General features: G+C 40.8%; 2 protein-coding genes across 3 annotated transcripts; one reads left to right on the top strand and one right to left on the bottom strand.

The window, feature by feature from the left end:
* Positions 1-110: 110 nt before the first annotated feature.
* On the bottom strand, positions 111-10,722 carry ripk2 (receptor-interacting serine-threonine kinase 2). The gene is made up of 11 exons (XM_085139724.1): positions 10,529-10,722; positions 9,544-9,697; positions 8,834-8,989; positions 7,900-8,051; positions 7,324-7,373; positions 7,070-7,231; positions 6,879-6,964; positions 4,194-4,289; positions 3,863-3,959; positions 3,496-3,699; positions 111-2,142 (listed from the first exon to the last, which is right to left on the bottom strand). Exons 1-11 carry the CDS (start codon positions 10,720-10,722, stop codon positions 1,763-1,765), a joined length of 1,731 nt encoding a protein of 576 aa, XP_084995850.1. The 3' UTR covers positions 111-1,762.
* Positions 10,723-11,290: 568 nt separating this feature from the next.
* LOC146498058 (sorting nexin-16) lies at positions 11,291-20,046 on the top strand. Of its 2 annotated transcripts, XM_085139733.1 has the most exons (7): positions 11,291-12,028; positions 12,113-12,452; positions 15,249-15,335; positions 16,005-16,153; positions 16,258-16,327; positions 16,424-16,560; positions 16,651-20,046. In XM_085139733.1, the coding sequence occupies exons 2-7, from the start codon at positions 12,135-12,137 to the stop codon at positions 16,739-16,741; spliced, it is 852 nt and encodes a 283-aa protein (XP_084995859.1). In that variant the 5' UTR covers positions 11,291-12,028; positions 12,113-12,134; the 3' UTR covers positions 16,742-20,046. The 2 variants fall into 2 exon arrangements, with proteins under 2 accessions (XP_084995859.1, XP_084995860.1); XM_085139734.1 differs by having other exon boundaries at positions 11,291-12,452.
* The last annotated feature ends 1,773 nt before the right edge of the window (positions 20,047-21,819 follow it).

The raw sequence follows: 21,819 nt of genomic DNA, 5'->3' as shown, positions 1-21,819 counted from the left end.
GTGGTACTGAAATCCAGAGCCACAGCTTAATATTGTCATTGCAAGCACCCATTTGAGGAAGTGAAGGCAGTGTTGAGGGCGGCAAGGCCCGTGTGTATTTTTTTAAAAAAAAAAAAGAAAAGCTCATATGCATACACACAACATACCCACCAAAACAATTACTTACTGATGGAAGTGTTGACAGGCAAAAGCAATGGAGTTATTAAGAATCAGTGTAGGGCAGTTTGTGAATAGGTTTGCATGTTTGATGTTTGAGACGCTGAAGGGTTAAACAACAACAACAACAACAACAAAATATGTTTGGCACATTAAAGATGCCAAATGGGCAATGAAATAGGCTGTTTTTTGGCTAATTGACTGATTATATGTGTTAACTGCAGGAGCACACACGCTAATAAAACAGAAAATATCTGTTGTGTAACTACAGCATATTCTGGCAGAAAGAACATACAATATATGCTCATTATGTCAAGGAGCTAACAAAGAGCCCTGTGGCAGACAAAGGTATAGTAACAGATAAACCAGTACTTGCTTATTGTATACTTATGCAAGATTGCTGAACAGTTTTCTGCCTTGCGGGTCAGTGACTGACAGATTTAATAAACATGTTGCTGCTGTTTTGAGCAGACTGCGCAGCAACAGCAAAAAAAGTTGCAACATTCAAGAAAAATACGCTGAACAGGCAGCCCGTAGGTAAACTAAAGATCTGCTACAAGCAAAGCTGGATTTTCATGTATTTGATTTTTTTTTCTTATGCTACTGCAGAGAAGCTCTGTTGGAATACATTTATTTGTAATCTCAGCTCAGAGTCTGTGGAAGATAGGTCAAGTCTGGAAAGATCCAGATAAGCCTGAAGTCTCTGAGGTGAGGTCGCTACTGAACCGACCGAAAGAAATGAGAGCACATACTTGGTCCAATTTTAATGACCCACTATATGCAGACACACACACACACACATACCCACATCCCTCTTTCTGGGTGTTGTATTACCTTCTCAGCTTCCTCTTTACTTTGTGACCCTGTGACTCTCTTTAGCTTGGCGATAAATAGAGGAAGAGTAATAACTTTCCATGCAGTCTGCCACTGGGTCACAACTCAGTCCAACTTTTCCTCTTAGTTTGGCAAAGCTGCTAAAGTTCAGGAACACTTATTTAAAGTAACACTTATTCAAACTTTCTGTAGACCTTGTGCTTAAATAGAACAACAATACACTCGCTCACTCAGGCCGTAAACATGACCAGAACCCATAAATACATGATACTTGAATAAAGATTGCTAGAAGAGTTAAACCTTATTTTTACAGCAGGTTTTCCAGTTAACAGTCCTCCTGTCTTTAGTTGCATCAAATAAATGAGGACGTTTGCATTCTGCAAATACTGATACACGATCGCACAAACAGGCCAACATTAATCTAATAGTCTTCAGACAAAAAGCATTAGATACCAAAAAGAGTGAAAACCACTCAATATAGTCACTTAAAGACTATAAATAAATATTCACATCAAATCCGTAACATTAAAAAAATAATCACTGCTTCAGTTAAAGTCTTTTTGATTCTAAACATACAGAATAAAACCTTAAATCTTGAGTTGATGTGTCCATAGTAACACATGACGTTTTTGTACCTGTAACTTTAGTTGCTCAACCAGCTGTTCTTCAGTCTAAACCGTGGCGAGTGTCTGGATGACATGGAACCAGAAAGAGTTAGTTGTAGTGTCAAGTTGGCACAATCTTTATGTGGAAGTCTTGGCCGTGAGTGCTGCTACATCTTCCTGGGAATATTGCAGGACATGGACAGTGACGGTGCGCTGGGTGCCACCATAGGCGAGCTGATTTCAGGCGGGTACGGCTGCAGGCTCATCTGCTTGTTGTCGTGCAGCTTGCGGACGACGATGCGGGAGAAGTCTTCGTTGTGTTTGTCGCAGGTGTCCAGAAGTCGGCGGACCTTAGCGGTGCGTGTGGGCTGGTTGATCACCAGTTCGTAATCCTCTTTCATCAGCATGGAGTGGGACAGCAGGGCGTCCAAGCTCTGGTTCAGACAAGCCTCTGTCATCTGGGAGATAATTTCCTCACGCCGGATTGCAATCCACTGGGAGATGGGACCTTGCAGAGGAGGAGAGTGCCGCGGTGGAGGAGAGTAACCTGCAACAAGAAAAAGTTGCCTTATTTGCTGAACATTGCTGCAAGGGTGAAATATACTCTTTATACCAAAAGTGTAAGGTGTTACAAACCAATGTTATGTTACGCCAATCAGCTGAATAGGAGTGTAACTTGCTATCAGGGCCTACTAGTCAAGAACAAAGGAACGATAACAGCATCACTATGATTCTAATTTGTATCTTCTTAAGGAAGAAATAAACACAGTTACACTAAAATGATCGAAGTGTGCTTGAATGCTCTGTACTAGACAGAACCAGCAAAACACAGAAACATGAATTATGAGGTTGATAGCCTATCGGTACCATGTGTCCAGGAAAACAAAAAGAAAAGTGCAACTAGAACAGGCAGGTCCTGTGAAAAACAAAGTCCCTCTCTACTGCTTCCACAGGAATTAAGAAGCTAAGTGGCAGCTGGGTGTTACTAATTTAATTCACTTGGTTAACTGATCATCAGCAAGTGTGAGCACCTCAAAAAAAAAAAGTTTTGACAATTTTCGTCTGGAGCATTCAGATGTGTTAACACAATGCCACAATCTTCCCAGGACTGGACATCCCAGCAAATGTACTTGATGGACAGAATGAGCAATACTGGGAAAAACCCAAAAGCTACGTCTCAGACTCTATAGGCCTATATGCTAAAGTTCATGACAAACACTCAGAAAAACCTTGAACAAGTTCTTGTTTGAAGATGTTATCAGGAGAAAGTCTCTGTCTCTAAAAACATGTATTGCTTAAGTTTGCAAAGTTGCATCTGATCAAATCTCAGGAATAATGTCCTCTGGACAGATGAGACCAAAGCAGAGATGTTTGGCCATAACGTACAACACCACGTGTGGTGCAAACCAAACACAGCATATCAGCACAAACACCTCATACCAAATGTTAAGCACGCTGGTGGAAGGGCGATAATTTAGGCTTGTTTTGGAGCCACATGACCCAGGCAGGTTGCAGTCATTGAATCAAACATGAACTCCTTTGTCTGACAGCTAAAGTGTGGCCGAAACTGAGTCATGTAACAGGACAATGATCCCAAACACAGAACAGCTGAAAAAAATAAATAAATATCAAAGTGTTAAAATGGTCCAGTCAAAGAGCTGTCCATAAATGAAAGCCCACAAACTTCAGTGAACTGAAGTAATGTTGTAAAGAAGAGCGTGTGAGAGACTGATAAAGTGGTACAGAGAATGATTACTGCTGCCAAACTTGTTTTTACAGTCTACTGAATCATGAGCTGCACTCTGTTTTCCACATGCACTCGTCTATCATAAAGACTTAAAAATGGAACACAGGTCCACGCATTCACACATCAACAGATGCACGATTGAGCTTCTTGTACCTTGAGGCTGAGGCTGTGCTTTGAGGGGGACATTAACCAGCTTTGTCTCACATTCGGCGATTGGTTCAGGTTTGCTGAGTATGTTTAAATCATTCGTCCAGCCGTTCAGTTTATCCCCACATCCTGGTTTATCATAGACATCCTTCAATGACTGTGGAGACTCCAGACTGTGAGGCATGAATGACGATGGAAGGCAATCTACAGCTGAAAAACAGAACAAGAAAGGTGATGTGCCCAGCAGCCAAACAGAGCATACACTGTAACAGAGACTAAAGTATTATTTTTGAACTCTCTATGACATCAAGTCACACCACTTCCTTTAAAGATTATCAGTGGTGATACTTGGTAAAGGTGTTGGTGTCATTACGTTTAGCGGATGCAGCATTGCTGCTGGAGAGGGCGCCCGGTAGAGATATGTCCGTGTCCTGAGAGGAACAAGACCCCGAGCCTGATGTAGTGGCCTCCTGCGACAGAGGAAACAGTGAGGTTTCATTTATGTTCATACATGGACACACCTTCATGTTGAACTGCATCCCTCCATATCACCGTTTTCATTATAAGCCAAGTAAATTATTCAGGTTCAGTTACCGGCTGACAACATGCATAAAAACAAAACAAAACAAACGAAAAAAAACAAAAAAAACACGCTCCACACACGTCATCTCTATTCTCAGTGTAGGTGACGAGTAGATACTGACCGTCCACTGGCTGGGCCTGTCCTTTGGCATACTTGGAGTTTCCTCCTCACTCCCCTTCTGACAGGCTGCTGGGGCTGAACAACACTGTGACCTCAGCTGTGTGAGGAGCAAAAGAGATACGGCACAACCACATATTAGCAAACAAAAAGGTCAACTTCAAAATACTTTAACTGTCAATCCCTTGCTAAAAAAAAAAAAAAAAAAAGTACAGAGACAAAAAAATTCCACTAACACTGAAAGAGAGGATTACATTTACAAAAAAATCCCATAAAACTATATCGGACAGTGTAAGGAGAATGTTGAAGTATCTGACCACACAGTCAAATATTGACTTGCCCAACAAAGCAGCAGGTTCTGGTGTTGCTAAAAAAAACCCACAAATATACAGTATACATCAACCTGCTGATCCACCCATTGATTCTAGTGATGCTCTTTGCTAACGTAGCTGATGTGATGCTACACAGTAGTAAACATGACCATGTCCTAACCTTTAGAGACGAGTTTCTGCCATCTAACTATTAAAATGACAAATTTTCTTTAAATAAAAGGAGTTTTGGAAATGACTTTATTCTACTTTTTATTTACATTTTAAAGAGTGACAACTTTGTTGGAATCAAGTTTGTACATTACCAGCTAAGCTAATGTATAACCAACGTGTTTAACATATATAACAATACACTGAACAAAACTAAAGGTCACTGATGTTTTCATAACTTCTGTGACTTATGCAAGTGAGGATATTTAGAGGAGGAAAAAAAAGGAGTACTAAAATACACGCTGTTCACTTTTTTTCTTCAGTACTCTGCAGCTAACAGACAATAATAACACTATAGATTGTTCTTTACCACAGTTAGTTCCCTGCTGCCTTTAACTGCATGTAGTTCAATTTTGTGCTTGTTGAAAGTACGGCTTAGAAACAGACATGTGACTGCAAAGTCACATATACACTGAAAATATAAAGAGGAAGGATATGCTGAAGGGAAATTATGATGTCAGTTTTTAATCTCTCTCTCTGAGTCACAGTGCAATTTAAACTGCCCCAAATTGCACATTCAACATTTATATTTGTGCAAATGTGTGTGTCCATACACAGCCAACTATAAATAAAAAATGTATCTAATGTTAATAATTAACCATCTATGTCTGCTAAGCAAAAACAATAACCTGTGACAGTCTTTTGAAGATGAGTTCTTTTAATGATCACTAAACAAAAACTGTATATAAAAGATGGCATCACCAATTGGTTTTTACTTAGAATCCTTTAGTCTGACATTTCAGGTAGACTGGCTTTTTTCTGCCTTTATCATTTTGGGTTTTTGAACACTTAACTACTTTGGACAAAACTATAAATCAGGGGCACGGGTGTCCAGTTGTTAGCTAACTTACAGCCAGCTTGAGGCCATACCTCTTAATCCTTCAATTCAGATGTTTTCTGTCCCATTACCACAGGTGTATAAAATCAAGCACCAAGCCATGTGTTTACAGCCTTTACAAACATTTGCGAAAGAATGGGTAATTTTAAAGAACTCATTGAATTTGAGCATGCAGCTGTAATAGGATGCCACCATTGTAACAAGTCAGTTTGATAGTTCATTCCCATCTATTCCACAACTGATATCAACTGCTATAAGTGGTATTACTGTATGGTGGACGTATTTAGGAACTCAGAACTGAAGTGAACTACAAAACTACAGAGTGAGGTGCAGAGTGTGGAAAAGTTGCCAATGCTCTGCTCAGTAACGGCAGAGCTCCAAACCCACCCTACCATTAACATCAGCAAAAAACTATGCTGGTATGGGGGTGTTATATGCAAGTGGTTCAGTACCTTGTCGAAGATACTGGTAATCACAGGATCATAGATTGATGAGCACAAATTATTGGCAGCTTTCAATTTATCAACACATCTCCCTGTTTTGCCGTTTGCATAGTAAACAAAATAAAATAATGAACTAAGTAAATTAGTAATTCCCCAACTATGAGCCACAATATCCCCAGACTGAGTCTGTCAGAGGCCCCTGCTGCATTTCGCCGCTGTTTATTGGTTTCCTGTTTTTTTTTTCTAACAGCTTAATGTCAAAAGAACACATCAAATGGGTCAGTGTAGTTTTTTCTAGATCACATTTATCCTTTTTTCCTTTATCATTTTCCTTCTAATCAATTTGAAAAGGTGATAAGCTGATCCAGTAGACCTGTGATAAACTGCCAATTCAGGGAACCCCTGTGCAATTACTAAGGAAAGGAAAGATTTTATGACACTTTAGGTGATGCACTAGCTGTAAAAATCTGGCCATCAACAGTTTATAGCCCCCCCCCCCACACACACGCACACTGAATGAAGTCACTGTTACACTAATAAAAACAAATGCAGTTGTCACTGTAGCTATAGCTGCATCAAAGCCTTTTATTTTTCATATGCATGGCTGTGAGACATCATCATGAAACTAAAGTCATACTCTGAGCCACAGACTGTCGCAAACTAGTTTCACCAGATTTCTCTTACTGTAGGCTGACACACCTGAGCGCATGCTGACAGACAGACACACGATACCATCCCACAATACACTCTTTGTGGATCAGAGGAAATGCAAATTTAATTTTGAAATAAATCAAAAGTAGTTTTCAAAAGAAAAAAAGTGCTACACAGATTTCCCTACAGGTACATAAAGAAGAAATATAAAAACTGACCTTTTTCTTTTTGATCTGCAGCACAGCTTCCAGGAACTCTATTTCGTCAAACACCCTCACCATAGGCTCCAGCTCTATCAAACAATCTGAAATGGTAGGAAACGCATCACACTGCTAAATCCTGCCAAAGATGTAACACAGAACTACCGTCCCATTAGCAGTGCGCACTTCAGTCATTTGTATGAGCATACTTTGGAAGGAAGGCCGTTCATCTGGATTAGCGTTCCAGCCGGCTGTCATAAGATTGATGAGCGTTTCTCTGCTGGGGATGTCTGCGGACAGACTCTCCAGGCTGGTGTCAGGACGCAGACCGCGCAGCACGCTGAACATGATCTGAATGCCATTGGTCACCTCTGAACATAAACACACACATATTAGTGACTCAAAAAGGGTAAAGAATGAACAAAGTATGACGTGAACCCCCCCCCCCAACACGAGCAGTTACCTTTAAACGGGATCTGCCTGGACAGCACCTCCCACATGATGATGGCATAGCTAGAATCCAATTATCAAAGAGGAAAACAGTTAAGGGAAGAGTTACTAAGTTGCCAGAAATTGGCATTTCCCCTTATAGCTGAGGGACTCTACCACAAGCCAGCTTCAGGGATGACTCTCAAAGCCATTACTGATTGACCCGTTGCAGCGAGCGTAACCTCTTGCGCAAAATTTACAAAGACTGCATCAGCAGAAAGTAGAGTTCTCTTATCAAAGCAGAAAAATAATCAGAATTCCTTTTCTGACACACTCGTGGATCTCAACAGTTAGGTCTGATTTTTTGTCTGGCACGACTGATTTAGTGGTATGCAAACAATGCAAGCTGAGGCAGGAACTCTGTTTCATCTTTATAGGAAGGAAAGCCTCATTTCCCTTAAATGCTTATTGTGCTCAACAAACACGGAAGTTACCAGAGTTTATAGTAACACAGATAAGTCATAGAGACTTTTTCTGCTAAATCTTCAGGGGAGAGTTTACATTTTGAGACTGACTTCTACATAATAGTTACTGGGTTCTGGTGTCTTACCTGTACATATCGTGCTTCACGTCGGCCCGACGGCTCTTGGATGGTTCGTACTCCTCAGGGGGCATGTAGATCACTGTACCCTCAGCTGGCTTGGACCCCGAGCCTCTACTCACTGACAGCTGTCGCCACTTCGATAGGCCAAAGTCTGCAATCTGGAGAGAAGCAGAAAGTTAGCAAGACGTGAACCGCAGACAGACAAAGTTATACAAAGTCAGTTTTACATTTTATGAGTCTTAAATTAATTCGTGACAAAAAGTCAAATAAGGTTGATAACTGCAGCGGGAGGACAGCCTTTTCTATAATATCAGATCTTTAAGGGGAAGTTATTATGCTTTTCTTATTTCCTGTTACAATGGTGGATACCCAAACTGCCCTAAATAGTCAGTTTCAGGGAGCTTTTTTCCCCTTCTACTGTTATCTCTATCCCCTCTTACTGATACTGTATTATCTTTATGTCCTCATCTTAGGCACACAGCGCTGAGTGTCAGCAGACTAGCACTACCCACCTGCTGTTTGAACCTTCTGTTTGTGAGGGGCAGTCAATCAGAAGAAAGTTTAAAGGAGAGGAGTTTGTTTTACAGTCCAAAAACTTAAATATGGAGTTGATATGAGTATAATATATCCACTTTAATTAGGCCATGAAAGAAAAAGAAATCAGCCTGAACAACCTGAAAAATACAGTTTATATATACACTTTTATACTAATAAAAATGTTATGTTTCATAAAGAGTAGCAGAAAAGCAGTACATAGGGTATGTGCTGCTTAACCACTATGTCTAACTTAGTCTGGTAACGTACACAATACATGTGACTATAACTGTAACTACCTAAGCAGCTGTAACCTTTTGTTACAGCTCCAACAAACACACTGACACGGTTTAAGGTGATGTCATAGATTTTCCTGTTCTGCACACACCTCATACTTATTGCATACCTTAACATGAAATTCACCATCCAGCAGAATGTTTTGGGTCTTTAGGTCATGATGTACGAGGGGTGGGTTCATGTTGTGAAGGAAGTTAACCCCAAGGGCGATCTCATACAGAATCCTCAAACGCAAAGGCCAGGCAAGAACAGGGTACACGTCCTTCTGTAAGGCAGAGATTACAAAGATGGGCTAAAGATATCATAAAAGTATAAATAAAAGAGGGAAATGTGGGTTTTACTACAGTGAAAGTACAAAACAATGCAAGAGCTTGAAATAAAGACTGAAAAAATTTGTACACTCAGCCCAGTGGGAATTTCCCTTGTGCATAGCTGTCTGCTTCCCTCAGTGCTCGGCTTCTCTTTCCCTACTTTCTTTTATGTTTCATCAGATACTAATTACTTCGAGCTTTCACTTTTGTTTATAGTCCCACTGAAAGGAAAAAGAGTCATACACTCACATGATGAGTGATGCACAGGAGAGAAAAACAACAGACCAATGCAACTCCCTCAGCTGACCTCTTTTGGCAACAAAAATCCAAATGCAACAACTATAAAACCTTAATTTTTTCTAGTGTGTAGTCTGGGCAACTCTCATAGCTAACTATTTAAACCAGAGAAAACTGGTGCCACTCAGTGGCAATCTAAATGGTTTATTTAAGGGTGTATTGCTCAGACTAGAAGAGTTCCTAGTGATAGGAAGTGAACTTGATGAGCTACCTCATGGAGTAACCGGTCCAGAGATCCATTGCTCATGAACTCCGTGACTATGCAGAAGATACGAGGCTCATTGCAGACACCAAAGATCTGGATGATGTAGTTGAACCTGGCTTTGTGGAGTACCTCGGCCTCCTTTAGCAGGCAGTTCCTTTCTCTGAAACACAGCCAGAGCCACACAGAATAAATAACAAAAACAAAACAGCACTGACAGCACTTTTGTGATAGTGAGGTAAATGAATATTTAAGATAAAACCCTTCTAGAAACACAGACCAAAAATGCAGTATACAATCTTGCTGAAACTCTTAATTACACGGAGGAGTAAAATGTTACACGCAGAAATCTGAGATTTTCACACTTGTGAATTTGTGCAGAGATGTTTAGAATGACCCATTACTAGGTGACCAATAAATACCAAACTGAGTCATGATGTTTGGACATTTGACTGAAATCCAGTTGGGCTGGTTCACTGTTGTTGGGAAACAGAGTTTTGTGAAACAAGCTTAAGAATTTCACATTAAAAGGTGGACTTAATTTTATAACAGAGTGGTATATTTGTATGCCTCCAGAAATAAAGAATGGGATTTAAAAATAATAATAATAAATATATATATATATATATATATATATATATATATAGTGCAGTTCAGATTTATGTCAGTCTGAGCAAACTAGCCCTCCAGCTGGAAGTCACTGGACACGTAAGCCACAGAGACTCTTTAGCCTTTTTCCTGCCAGAGGAATGAAAAACCTGCTCGAGCACTCTGAACACATTTCATTGAAATGTACAAGAAGGCCTCACATTTGACTCAAATTAGGTCAAGTGCTGCAGCTGTTACTGTGGAGTAAGTACAGGCAGACTTTACTGCATCATCCTGAAACAGCACAAAGTTTTTCTGTAGTAGTGCAATTCATCTATGAATGGCTCAAATGTGTCTCCGTGACCTAGACCTTGTTACGCGAAGTTGCCTGATCGGTGTTGAGTACCTTTCTATAACTGGAGAGTCGAGCTTCAGGCACTTGACGGCCACAGTGGTCCTCCAGTCAGAGTGCTTCCCCTTGAACACGGTGCCGAAACCCCCTCCGCTCAGGTAGTACAGGTCCGTCAGTTTATTCTGGGGGATCACCGGCAAGGTGCTGGTCAGGCTGCCGATATCCAAACAGCCCGCAGTTGGCTCCATATCAGTTTCTGAATCCCTTACGCGAAGTCTCTCAGGATTTATCTCTCACGGGGTTGGCCAATAAAGGCAGAACTACCTCTTTTGGTATAAACGCAAAGAGGAACTGCGCTCCCATTCACATGCATTCCACAACGTAGTCGGCTGCTAGCATGCTAAGCTACCATTAATGTTGCAGAGGAGGAGGCGAGCAGAAGAAACAGAGCAGCCAATAAACAGCGAGCCCGCTGACCGGCGACAGCTGTCCTTTAGCAGCGACTACAGTTAAATGTGCGCAGGACCCAAAGCGAAACAACAACAAGGAGAGCGCAGCTGAGCTCCGCGCTCATTTAAGCAGGTGCGTTTGTTGTTGCTAATGACGACACGCTTCCGGCTTTTACGAGATGCGTTTACGAGGGTAGGTTTGGAGAACTTCAGACAGTTGACCCCGTTTTCCAAGCAACCCACTGAGCGCATTCAGAATCCCAGTGCAAATATGGATAACAGCGAGTTAAGTCTAGGAAAAACATTGAGGAGGCTGTTAAAATACCATAAATCATAAATGACCCTTTAACTCAACTTTAGTTTCAGTTTCGCTGAAACAAAGATCCGCCTCCTGCGGCATGAACCCAATTGGTAATATTGGGATTTTTAGCAGCGGGAATTCCCCCCCAAAAAATAGGGGCTTTCCTACAGATGTGTCGACGCTAAAGACAAGTCAAAATACGACGTTCGTCTCATGTGATCATAAGTACCACTTTCTCTTTTCAGTAGCAGTATAGGTTTTAGTTTTTCAGTGTTAGTTTAGACATCCCGATAGCAGATTTTTAGAGGATCTTATACAAACTGTTCAAATAAGATGCATGAAAATGCATGATGTCTCGATAAACTTTATTATTATTATTGAGTTCTTTTAGGTGTTTATTCTTTGATCGCTCCAAATTTGAGTTTATGTGATAGTTAGTGTTAATTTATTGAAATTATAGGTATTTTTTGTATTAAATTTGACCTTTTACAAGTGCGTTGTTGGGATTTACTGAAACAGGATGCGCCCTTTTTGTGCTGTTGGATGAGACACACCATAAAGCACATGACTCTGTGTCCCTTTGTAATCTGAAACCGAGAACAGACTTTCAACAAATCAGGTACTATGATACTGCTTACGTGGATGTCACACAAACTGCCTTGTGTTTTTGATGAGCCAGCAAGAGTATGGAGTGAGACAATCCCTGCACAGATCAGATGGGAAACAAAGCTTGATTCTATAAAACCCTGTGCTGTAGTTCCTTCACCCGCTCTGACTCACTGGAAGTGTTTGCACTGATCCGCTGTAAGTACACTACCATGCTCTCTGTGCATGTCCATGTGGTTCCCCCTGTGTTTATTCTAATTCACCATGTGTCCTTGTTCACAGTACGTCACTAAGACCACCATGGATGGCTATTCCATTTACTCCAGTACCTTTTCCAGTGGACAGGGTCAGCGTGAGCAGGCCTTGTTGCAAAAGAGCTTCTCCCATACATATCGACTCTTCATCTGCAAACTGTGAGCACTCACCTCCTAGAAGCAAAGGAGATGGTCCCACTGTAGATCCTACTGTAGATGAGACTTGTGGGAGACCAAGAGAAGGCCTGACAGATGGGCCATCCAGACAGCACAGAGGTGAAATGAGCTATGGGGAGAGCTGGATGGAGAGACCCATTACCCCGACACTGCTTGGCCATGAGATCTTGGAGGAGAGGGCAAAGTTCACCGTAGAGATTTAAAGGGAGGGCTCTTCTTTTCCTGCAGACAACAGGCTAAACTTCATCCTGATGTAAAAAAAACAAAACAACACAAACAAACAAAAGAAAAACCAAAGAAAAAAAGGATCTCAGATTTAGGGGTTTCCAAAATTGTGCAATCATGTATTTTTAAGTAAGCACATTCTTACATATATATATATATATATATATATATATATATATATATATATATACAGTAGCGGTTTTAGATACGGGCGACACGGGCAGTTGCCCGGGGCGGCATCGTGGTGTGGGCGGCATCACGGCTTGTTCTCATGCTGCCCCGACATCATCCCAGCGCATATTGGGAATGGCATTGGTTTTCTATCGCCCATTTGCTGGGAGTAAGGGCGCCCTCCGTTTGCGAGGTGCGCCTGCTGTTTGCGGCACAGGGAGGAGAGGGCGGGGCGGCGGGGGATGCTCTGGCTGGCTGGAGCAGCAAAAATTACCAACTCGCCAAATAAAATAAATTACAAACAAACACGAAAACACCAGACATTACAATACAGACTTATAATTTGCACCGATGTTTTTTCAAAATTCTATACGCAAAAAGTGAGCACGAGAGCCCTCGGTGCGCCTGCTTGCTGCTGAAGTCAAAGTAAACTTTATTGTCATCTCCGCTACATATAGTCCAGTATATAGAGAGATGAGACGACGAGGCTCCAGTTACAGCAGTGCAAGTAAACAAACAATATATATAAGAAGAGTAAGAAAATAAATATACACTTTAGGACCAGGAGAAAAGGGATCAATAACAATTTAAAATGTATATTTTATATTTTGTTGATTTAAAGTCTCACACACAACCCGTTTTTAAACTCTAAAAAAAGAGAAAAGAAGAGGAGGAGTAGAAGCCGGGGACTGAGCCTGCCTATTTGCCTGTCAACTTTACGCAATAATGCGAGAGGTGGAATTGCTCCCTTGTTTATTAAAGTGCTTGAAAAGTTTACAGAGCAATGTGATCGGCTCGCGATTCAAACTCTTAAAACATCACAGGCTCTACACTACGGCAGACTGACAACGCCCTCTTAATGTCGCCGCTAGCACCCACGTGACTCCCATTACACATCACCATAGCAACCAAACAAATGAAAACCCAGTGATCATTAAAATTCAGTACATTTAATTATGACTCCTACAAGGAGAAACGAGCAAAAGATACAGGTAAGCAGATGTGTCATTGGATAATGGCAGGTCATGTATCCTAAAACATTAAAAATCAGGATACTTTCTTAATCCCTAAGGAAATTATGTGAGTTACAGTTCCTCCAAGAAGAAATGGTAAAAATAGTAACAGTAACAGACTAAACTCCAAACAATATATACAATGATATAATATTAATTAGTCAGTGTCAATTATTGATTTGTCCTGTTCTCATTGTATGACGAATTATGATGTCTGTTTAGTAGCCGTTTGCATACAATGCATACTCTGTCTCTCTCTTCATGTGTGTGTGTGTGCGTGTGTGTGTGTGGGGGGGGGGGGCGCTAGAGGGGGTGTTCGCCCAGGGCGCCAAACAGGCTAGGACCGCCACTGTATATATATATATATATATATATATATATATATATATATATATATATATATATATATATATATATATATTATATGTGTGTGTGTGTGTTAGCTGCATAATAAAACAAGTAAAAGTCACATGTTCAAGTCAAGAGAGCCAAGAACAAACTGTGCAAACTGTGTTAACAAGGGCAGGACCTTAAAAGCCTGCAATAAAAGCTTGTTGGATTTTTACTTTCATAAATAACATCACTGTTGGCTAAATTTCAAACAATATTTGTTTTTTTGGAAAGGATTTAGCTGAGTGGGCAAAAAATGAGTGAATTAAAAAAGTTGTAATTGCTGATGCTGAGGGTGTGAGTTGAACACGCTGCCTTATTCACAAAGGAACACCAAAGCAGGCCACGCCACATGTTTGGAACATTTTCTTTTTATCGGATTTGGGATTCGCATCTCCTTTCAGGATCAGTCAGATTAGGCAGATGTGCAAACCGTTACACTGTGGAACCAGAGGAACTCGTATCATTTTAAAATTTGTCTAGCAAAAGAGAAAGAAAGGGCTGGAACAGGAAATAAAACAATAAAACAATCCTCTGATTGTTTGAGCATGTCTGTTAGAACGGCCAAATAAACTGGTTCAATCGCAATTTGTCAGCTACCGGAGTTTTGTGTTGGCGCTCTACCTTTGGGAATTCCACGCTGGACTGATGTGGTTTTGTCTTAGCACCACGGATGAAAGTCGTCATCAGGGACTGAAGAAATAAAACAACTAGTAAGAGAGAGCAGCTGTTGGCTTTCTAAATCAAGAACTTGTCATCAATGATTCAGGTTTAATTTTATAATATGCATGCGGCTGCCTGAGCAGCATTGCTTGTAATGACATCTCATTCATATTTATGCTGACGTACACCCAGACAGTAAGACGAATCCACTCACTCTGAGAAAACCTGAACAACAGTGGCAGGAATAATATTGCAGTTTACAGTTTGTTGTGAGAAGAGGGGTGAAATACGCCACCCAGACTTTCTTAATGTGTTATAAACGCTTTATTACAGATCATCTTATTGACATTACAGCTGTTTATAAAGGATGCATTTACAGTTCTTTATACATGTTGTACTATCCTGCTGCTCTTGTTCTTATGTGCACCTGAAATGCACACGCGTACAGTGTCAACTTGCTAAGGCACTCAGTGCAAACCAATACATGTGTCTGTTATTTGTCATATAGTCGTCTGTGCTCTGTAGGTTTATAAAATCCTGGTGGCGGGGAGTCAGGGAGACAGCTGGGTGATCTTCAGAAGATACACGGACTTCTGCAGGCTCAGTGACAAGGTGAGAAGATATCGTGCACCTCAGCAGCTACATATTAGTGAAGCAGCCTATACATTCATGGTGGTGAAATAACGTGCCGTGAGGAGCCCGGAGAGGCTGGAGGGGGTAGATTATATATGGCAAATGCTTCAGCACTTGAGTATCAGTGACTATTACTTTGCTCGGCCAGTCTTAACCAACAACATGCAGTAAAAGGATGGTTTAGCTGCATGTGGATGTGCATGTGGATTGGTTTTGAGGGCTACAACAATCTGCTGCCTGATTTGTTCAGTACGCTCTCTTTGTTGGGCGCACATGTTGCACCCCTGAATCGGAGAGAATATAACTTGAATTAAGAACAACACAGTGACTGTTCAGCTCACAGCCAGTCTATTTAATGACAGGGATAGAACCAGCACTCCCCCTACAGGTGTATGCTGTAGGTGGAGTGATACTGTGAAGCTATCAAACTCACCCCCATAAAGTAAATTAGTCAGACTAATGAAAAACCCATAAAGTGACATTTTACCTCATGCATTTGTCCAATACACATGCAGACCTTGCTGCAACTGTTCTTTTATTTGCGGCACCGTGATTCAGCGACACTTTCGGCTCTCATTGATGTAGTATTGTTGCCATAGTGATTCTGGTTTCCCGTTTTTGCCCTTTTTGATCGTCGCATTGACGCAGCTTCAAGAGCTTTTCCCCAGCTTTCATCCAGCCCTGCCTCCTAAGCGCTGGCTCAAAAACGACTATGACGAGGAGTTTCTAGAAGGGAGGAAAGCGGGACTGCAGATCTTTTTGGAGAACCTAGTGTTACACAAAGACGTCCTCAGAAGGTGTGTGTGTGCATGTGTTGTGACTTTTTTTTCAGTACTACTCTAGTGGGTGACCTGAATCGTGTTTAATTTTGACCTGTACATAAAACCCTTTGGTTCCCCAGTGAAGCTGCAAGACGCTTTCTGTGTTTGGTTGAAGCACCGAGTCCGTTTGACAGCCTGGAGGAAAGCAGGGTGAGGACACGTTGCTCTCAAAGATATTGTCTCAGGGGCTGAATGTGAAGAAAGTTGTGTATCTCAAACACCCTCTGGCTACTGTGTGGCGTGCAGGCCTTTTGTGAGAGTCTCGAGGAAACTCACCTTCGTCTTCAGAGCGAACTCGCGGACAAGCAGAGAGAAGCCGACAGGCTGAAGAAGACTTTGGAGGAGAGAGAGAACCGTCTCAACCTGCTGCTAAAAGAAGCCAAGTAATTATGTTTCTGTTGCACAGCTGGAAACACAGTAAAGCAGGAGCTGCATGCTGTGCTGAAACTGTTCATTTCCCCCGTCTCACACAGATCCCTGTCACTTTCTGCTGAGAGCTCTGAAGCTTCAACAACACTGCTGGTTCCTCTTCAACCCAAATGCACAAGAAAGTCTATGATGTGACCACCGCAGTGCCAAAACAATCATCAGATGCAGTTTAATCTAACCCCTGCCATGCATATGTTTATTTGATTCTTTTCAGGGTGTCACTAAGAGTACTACCTCAAAATACCAAGCACATAGAAGTCCCATAATGTGTATTTACTGCATATTATGCTGCCTAATGAGGGAAAAAATCCAATAGATTCTAATACTATTTATTTTTTATTTCTAAGTAATGTATTCAATTCATATCGATGACAATGTTTCACTGATCTTGAATGTTAGTGAACACAAGCTCTTTTTGAAGCATAGGAAATATGGAAAAGCAAAACGACCACAAGGGGGCACTGTAACACAATAACAGTTTGAGAAAGCAAAGATCTGAGTGAGAGGGACACTGGGAACTTGATGTTCTGTTCTTATCTCGCACGGGGACATCTCTGTAAGATTTAAGTGCAGAGAAGCACAAAAGCAGGGGAGAGATGTTTTCCTCTTGAGTAGTGAATAACAGCTCGCAATCAATGAAGGAAGCCTGTGTGAATGTGTGTGTGTGTGAGAGAGAGAGCTCCACATCCATCCAAGTAAAGCTTCATTCATGCGCCCCCGTTATCACACTGAATGGCCATGTTGTTTCCTTTCACTCGTTCTGTTTGAGTCGCTGAATAAACCAGATATGTGTGGCTTATCCGAGGTCATGAAGGCTACTTTTATGCTGCCGCTGTGAGCAGGTTGGTGCTTAATTATTAGATTTGTACAATGAAAACATTCGACTGGATGTGAGTGGGCTGTATAAAAAACAATCGGGGAGCAAATTAATACTAATAATAATAAAACATTCACTGTGAAAAACAGGTTGTCCATAGTCAGATATATAAACACACTTACAGCTTGCTTGGCTACAGAAAAACATTCATACTATTTACAGGATCCAGTGAGTCTGGCCACAGCTTACCCAGCAGCTGTGAAATATTGTTTTGAGGTGGGCAGAAAGAATTATGTATTTCACAGTGTTACTGCATGAAGAGATGCAGGCGGCACAGTGGTTTGTTTAATTATGAAGGACAAATCAGGTGGCAAAAAACAAAGAATTAATGATTTAATTGATAGTTTTCATCATTTCTCTGATTGTTTATTATCGGTCCATTTGCTTAAGGTTATCAGGGCCGTGGGAGGGAGGCGGTGGAGTGTGAGGGTGGTGGTTAAATGGTCATTGTTTAGTACAGGCATTTGTGGCCTCCCAAGACTTTCTCTGGCACTGACAATAAGTTTGAGGTTTTACGAACATTGTCCCTGTGGGATGGATTACTATAAAATTTCCAACCATCCATCCATCAGTCAATCAATTTCTTAACCACTTGTCCAATTGAAGGCTGGAGGGGAGCTGGAACCTATCCCAGCTGTCATGGGGCGAGATGCCTGGACAGGTCACCCGTCTGTCACGGGGCTAACTCAGAGACACAGACAATTATTCCCGCTCACATTCAGAAGGAGAACATTCAAACTGCACAGGAAGATCCCAGCCGGCTGGTGGATTCGTATCCAGGACCGTCTTTTTCCTTCGCCACCATCAGCAGGTTAAGTGTTATATACTTAACATTGCAGTGGTTAACATGTGTGACTTGCACATGAAAGATCACAAGTTGGAAACAGGGAGAAGACATGAACCCAGCATCAGGGAGCCACAAGTTAGTGCACTCCCAGTGCTCCTTCCAAGCACTGAGGTCTGTGTCAGGAAGGCTTCCAGTGCTAAACCCACTATGTGGATTGATTTGCTGTGGCGACCCCTTGGAAAATAAAAGATTGACTGAAAGTACCGTTATACTAATGAGAAAATGTCTAAACTAGGGTTTTGAACCTGATTATTTTTTCCTCTTAGTATTTAGTTCATTGAGTTGAGTTTTTAAGATATTATCATTATATTATAAAGCATATATAGAAGAAAACAGCTCATCCAGACTTAAATAAAAGTTAAACTAAATTAAACTTTGACTGCTCTTTTTAAAGATGCCTATTACAAGTAGCCAAATCAAATCTTGGCATTGACTGTCTCACTACACTTGTAAGAAATGGCCACTTGCAGTGAGAGTTATATACAACTCCATTTCTAAAAAGGTTGGGATGTTGTATAAAATGTAAATTAAAACCAAATACAACAGTTTTCAGATAGAAAATAGAACAAAATAGAACAATAGAACCAGAAACCATGTTAAATGTTTAAACTGAGATGTTTCACTATTTCATGAAAAAAATGCTTATTTTGACCGTGATGTCAGCAACAAGTCCAAAAAAAATTGGGGAAAAGCTGGAAAAGTAAGTGCTGCTAAAAAGAATGGCGTTGAGGAATATTCTGTAACTAAGCAAGTTAACTGACAGCAGGTCAGTAACATGATTGGGTATAAAAAGAGCATCTTAGAGAGGCAGAGCTTCTCAGAAGTAAAAATGTGCAGAGGTTTACCACAATGATGTTCCTCAATGTACATTTGTAAAGACAGCAATAATCTCATCTACAGAACATAATATTGTCAAAATGTTCAGATAATCTGGAGAAATCTCTGTGTGCAAGGGACAAGGGTGAAATATTGGATGCCCGTGATGTTTGGGCTCAGAGAGCACTTCAGTAGTAACAGATGATTCTGACGTGGAAATCACAGCAGGAACACTTCCAGAAATCTCTGTCTGTGAACACAGCCCACAAGGGCATCCATAAATACAGGTTAAAGCTCTAAAATGCAAAGAAGCCAAATGTGACAACTATCCAGCAACATCGCTATCAAAGCTCCTTTAAATGGGTTGAAGCAACCTGGAAAACTGAAATCTGAAATTTGTTATCAACTTGTCTTCAGCCTTTATCTCTGATGGTATTGAGGTGCATTAGTGCCTATGAAACTCATAGTGTGCACACCTGGAAAGGCACCACCGGTGCTGAGAAGTTTATGCAGGTTTTAGAGCAACATGTGCTCCAATCCAGAAGGGAAGATCTTGCATATTTCAGTAAGGCAACGCTAAACTGCATCTGTTACAACAGCACGACTTCACAATAGAAGGTGCTGAACTGGCTGCCTGCAATCCAGATATTTCACCAACTGACAACATTTGGAGCACCATGAAATGAAAAATACAGTAAAGAAGCCAGGACTGCTGCGCAGCTATCACACAACTATCAGACAGCATTCCTCTGCCAGAAGTCCAGCAGATGGTCTCCTGAGTTCCCAGATGTTAAAGGACATCTGGGAACTTCCTCAGCTTACCCATTTGACATGTTTTCTGTGTCTTATTGTAAATAAAATACAGGTTTATGACATTTAAATATCATTGCATTCTGTTTTTATTTAGCATCCCAACATTTTTGGATGTAGTAATTAATATCATATTAGATAGTAATTCTTATCCAATTCAGGATTGCAGGGAATTCAAATTTACCTGACAGAGAACTGCAGCTTATTTTTGTTTATCTCAGAAATGCGTGACTCGAAGTCTGCATTCAAAGCCAGAGCGCAGAGAAACTTATCTGCCACGTGTGCATCAGTGTACGAGGAGACGATGGAACACCGTGTTAGAGACTCATTTATCACGTTAAACTTCAGGTTATTGCTCGCTACATCTGTTTGTAGAATCAAAAACTTGGCACACGCTCCACAAGAAAAACAAGACAAGTGAAACATATGAGAAATACAAAAAAAGGAGTAATTTCACTTTCCCCCTGTGATTACTCCCATTTGTAAATGACTGACTCTATACAGTTGAACCACTTTCATCACAAATGACTCAAAAACGTTCTGGTATCACATATCATATCATATATCATAATAAAAACAGGCCTCGATCGATCTTAATCTTAATCTTAAAGCTATTTGTCAACGTGATGGGACAGAAAGACTCTTTTTATTGTATACATGAGACACAGACCAGCTGTACTGGGGAGGTTTTCAATCTTTCTGACTTCTGATATATGGGTATATTTTTTCTTTCAGCAGTTCAGATATGAGTTGGATTCTAAGGTTTTATGTGAGAATCCCAATGAGGTGGGCCGCTGCTGAGCCGTGTTTATGTTCCCACACTCTTTTTATTATTTGAGTAAATCCTAATGTGCCTCTAAGTTACTATACATGGCATATTTTGCCAAAAGATCCCAAGACAATGAGTTTTTGTATTTTGGAAGCCCACCATGCTCCTGGTTTGCTGTGTTATCTTCAGGTAATTTGATTAAGCAAAACTATTTAGAAATATGTTCCCAGAAAGCACGACTTAATCTCAAAGATGTTTCAAAAATTGTTTTTGACACAGGTTGTCTCTGGGCCAAGGGATTAGGTACAAAAGCAGGGCCTCTATGAAGTTCTTGTCAGTTTTTATTCCACTCGTACAAACATGAAAAAATAATAAAATTAAAAAATAAATAAAATAAAAATCCTCCACTTACCACAAACTAACAGTAACACATAAAAACCACAGGATCTGGGGCCCACAGAGCACGTTTGAAATCCAGCATCAATGTGGTTTAAAAAAAAGAAAAGCTGTTGTTCTTGCCATGCAGATGCTAATGTTTAGTGAATATTTTTGCAATGCCAACAGCAAAGCAGGGGCTCCGTTGGAAGAAAAAGAAAATCTAGACCATTCTTTAATATAATTTCCAGGTTTCTCTAATGGAATATCACCACTTTTAACAAAGAGCACATGAGGAAACCATACTGAGGTGGCACGGCATACACTAAAATACATATTCCACTGTTTCCAGTGAAAACCACAGATGCAGGGAGCACTCTCTGTGATGGGGAGCCAAAATATGTATACATATATATATATTTATGTTCACATAATCCAGCAATTCCCATCCACCCAGAGTATTGTAAATGCAACAATTTCACCCCATTGATGTAAGGACCCTGAGTCCACCCACCGGTTAGGCTTCTGTTTGAATGCAGGCCAGCAGATGCACACAAAGCAGCTGTGCAGGAGGGAGTGAGGCTATAATACAACCGCAGAATTTGCAGTCCAAAGTTGTCCTCTAAGGCACAAATATTTTTTTAATTAGCATTTAAAAAGAAAAGGTTTCTGTTATACTGAATAAAAACACAATAAATGTGTTAAAATAGCTAGAGAAT

This window comes from Neolamprologus multifasciatus, chromosome 18 (genome assembly GCF_963576455.1).
Source record: "Neolamprologus multifasciatus chromosome 18, fNeoMul1.2, whole genome shotgun sequence".
In the NCBI taxonomy this organism is placed as follows: Eukaryota; Metazoa; Chordata; class Actinopteri; order Cichliformes; family Cichlidae; genus Neolamprologus; species Neolamprologus multifasciatus.
The sequence above is the reverse complement of the archived record's forward strand: the minus strand, read 5'-3'. Positions and strand labels throughout refer to the sequence as shown.

Coding starts and splice junctions, on each gene's coding strand:
- LOC146498058 (XM_085139733.1), top strand. CDS start 12,135: ATGGCTATTCCATTTACTCCAGTACCTTTTCCAGTGGACAGGGTCAGC. Junction 16,154..16,257: donor CACAAAGACGTCCTCAGAAG/GTGTGTGTGTGC, acceptor TTGGTTCCCCAG/TGAAGCTGCAAGACGCTTTC. Junction 16,561..16,650: donor CTGCTGCTAAAAGAAGCCAA/GTAATTATGTTT, acceptor CGTCTCACACAG/ATCCCTGTCACTTTCTGCTG.
- ripk2 (XM_085139724.1), bottom strand. CDS start 10,722: ATGGAGCCAACTGCGGGCTGTTTGGATATCGGCAGCCTGACCAGCACC. Junction 8,052..8,833: donor ATGGTGAATTTCATGTTAAG/GTATGCAATAAG, acceptor GCTTCTCTCCAG/ATTGCAGACTTTGGCCTATC. Junction 2,143..3,495: donor AGCACAGCCTCAGCCTCAAG/GTACAAGAAGCT, acceptor TTCTTGTTGCAG/GTTACTCTCCTCCACCGCGG.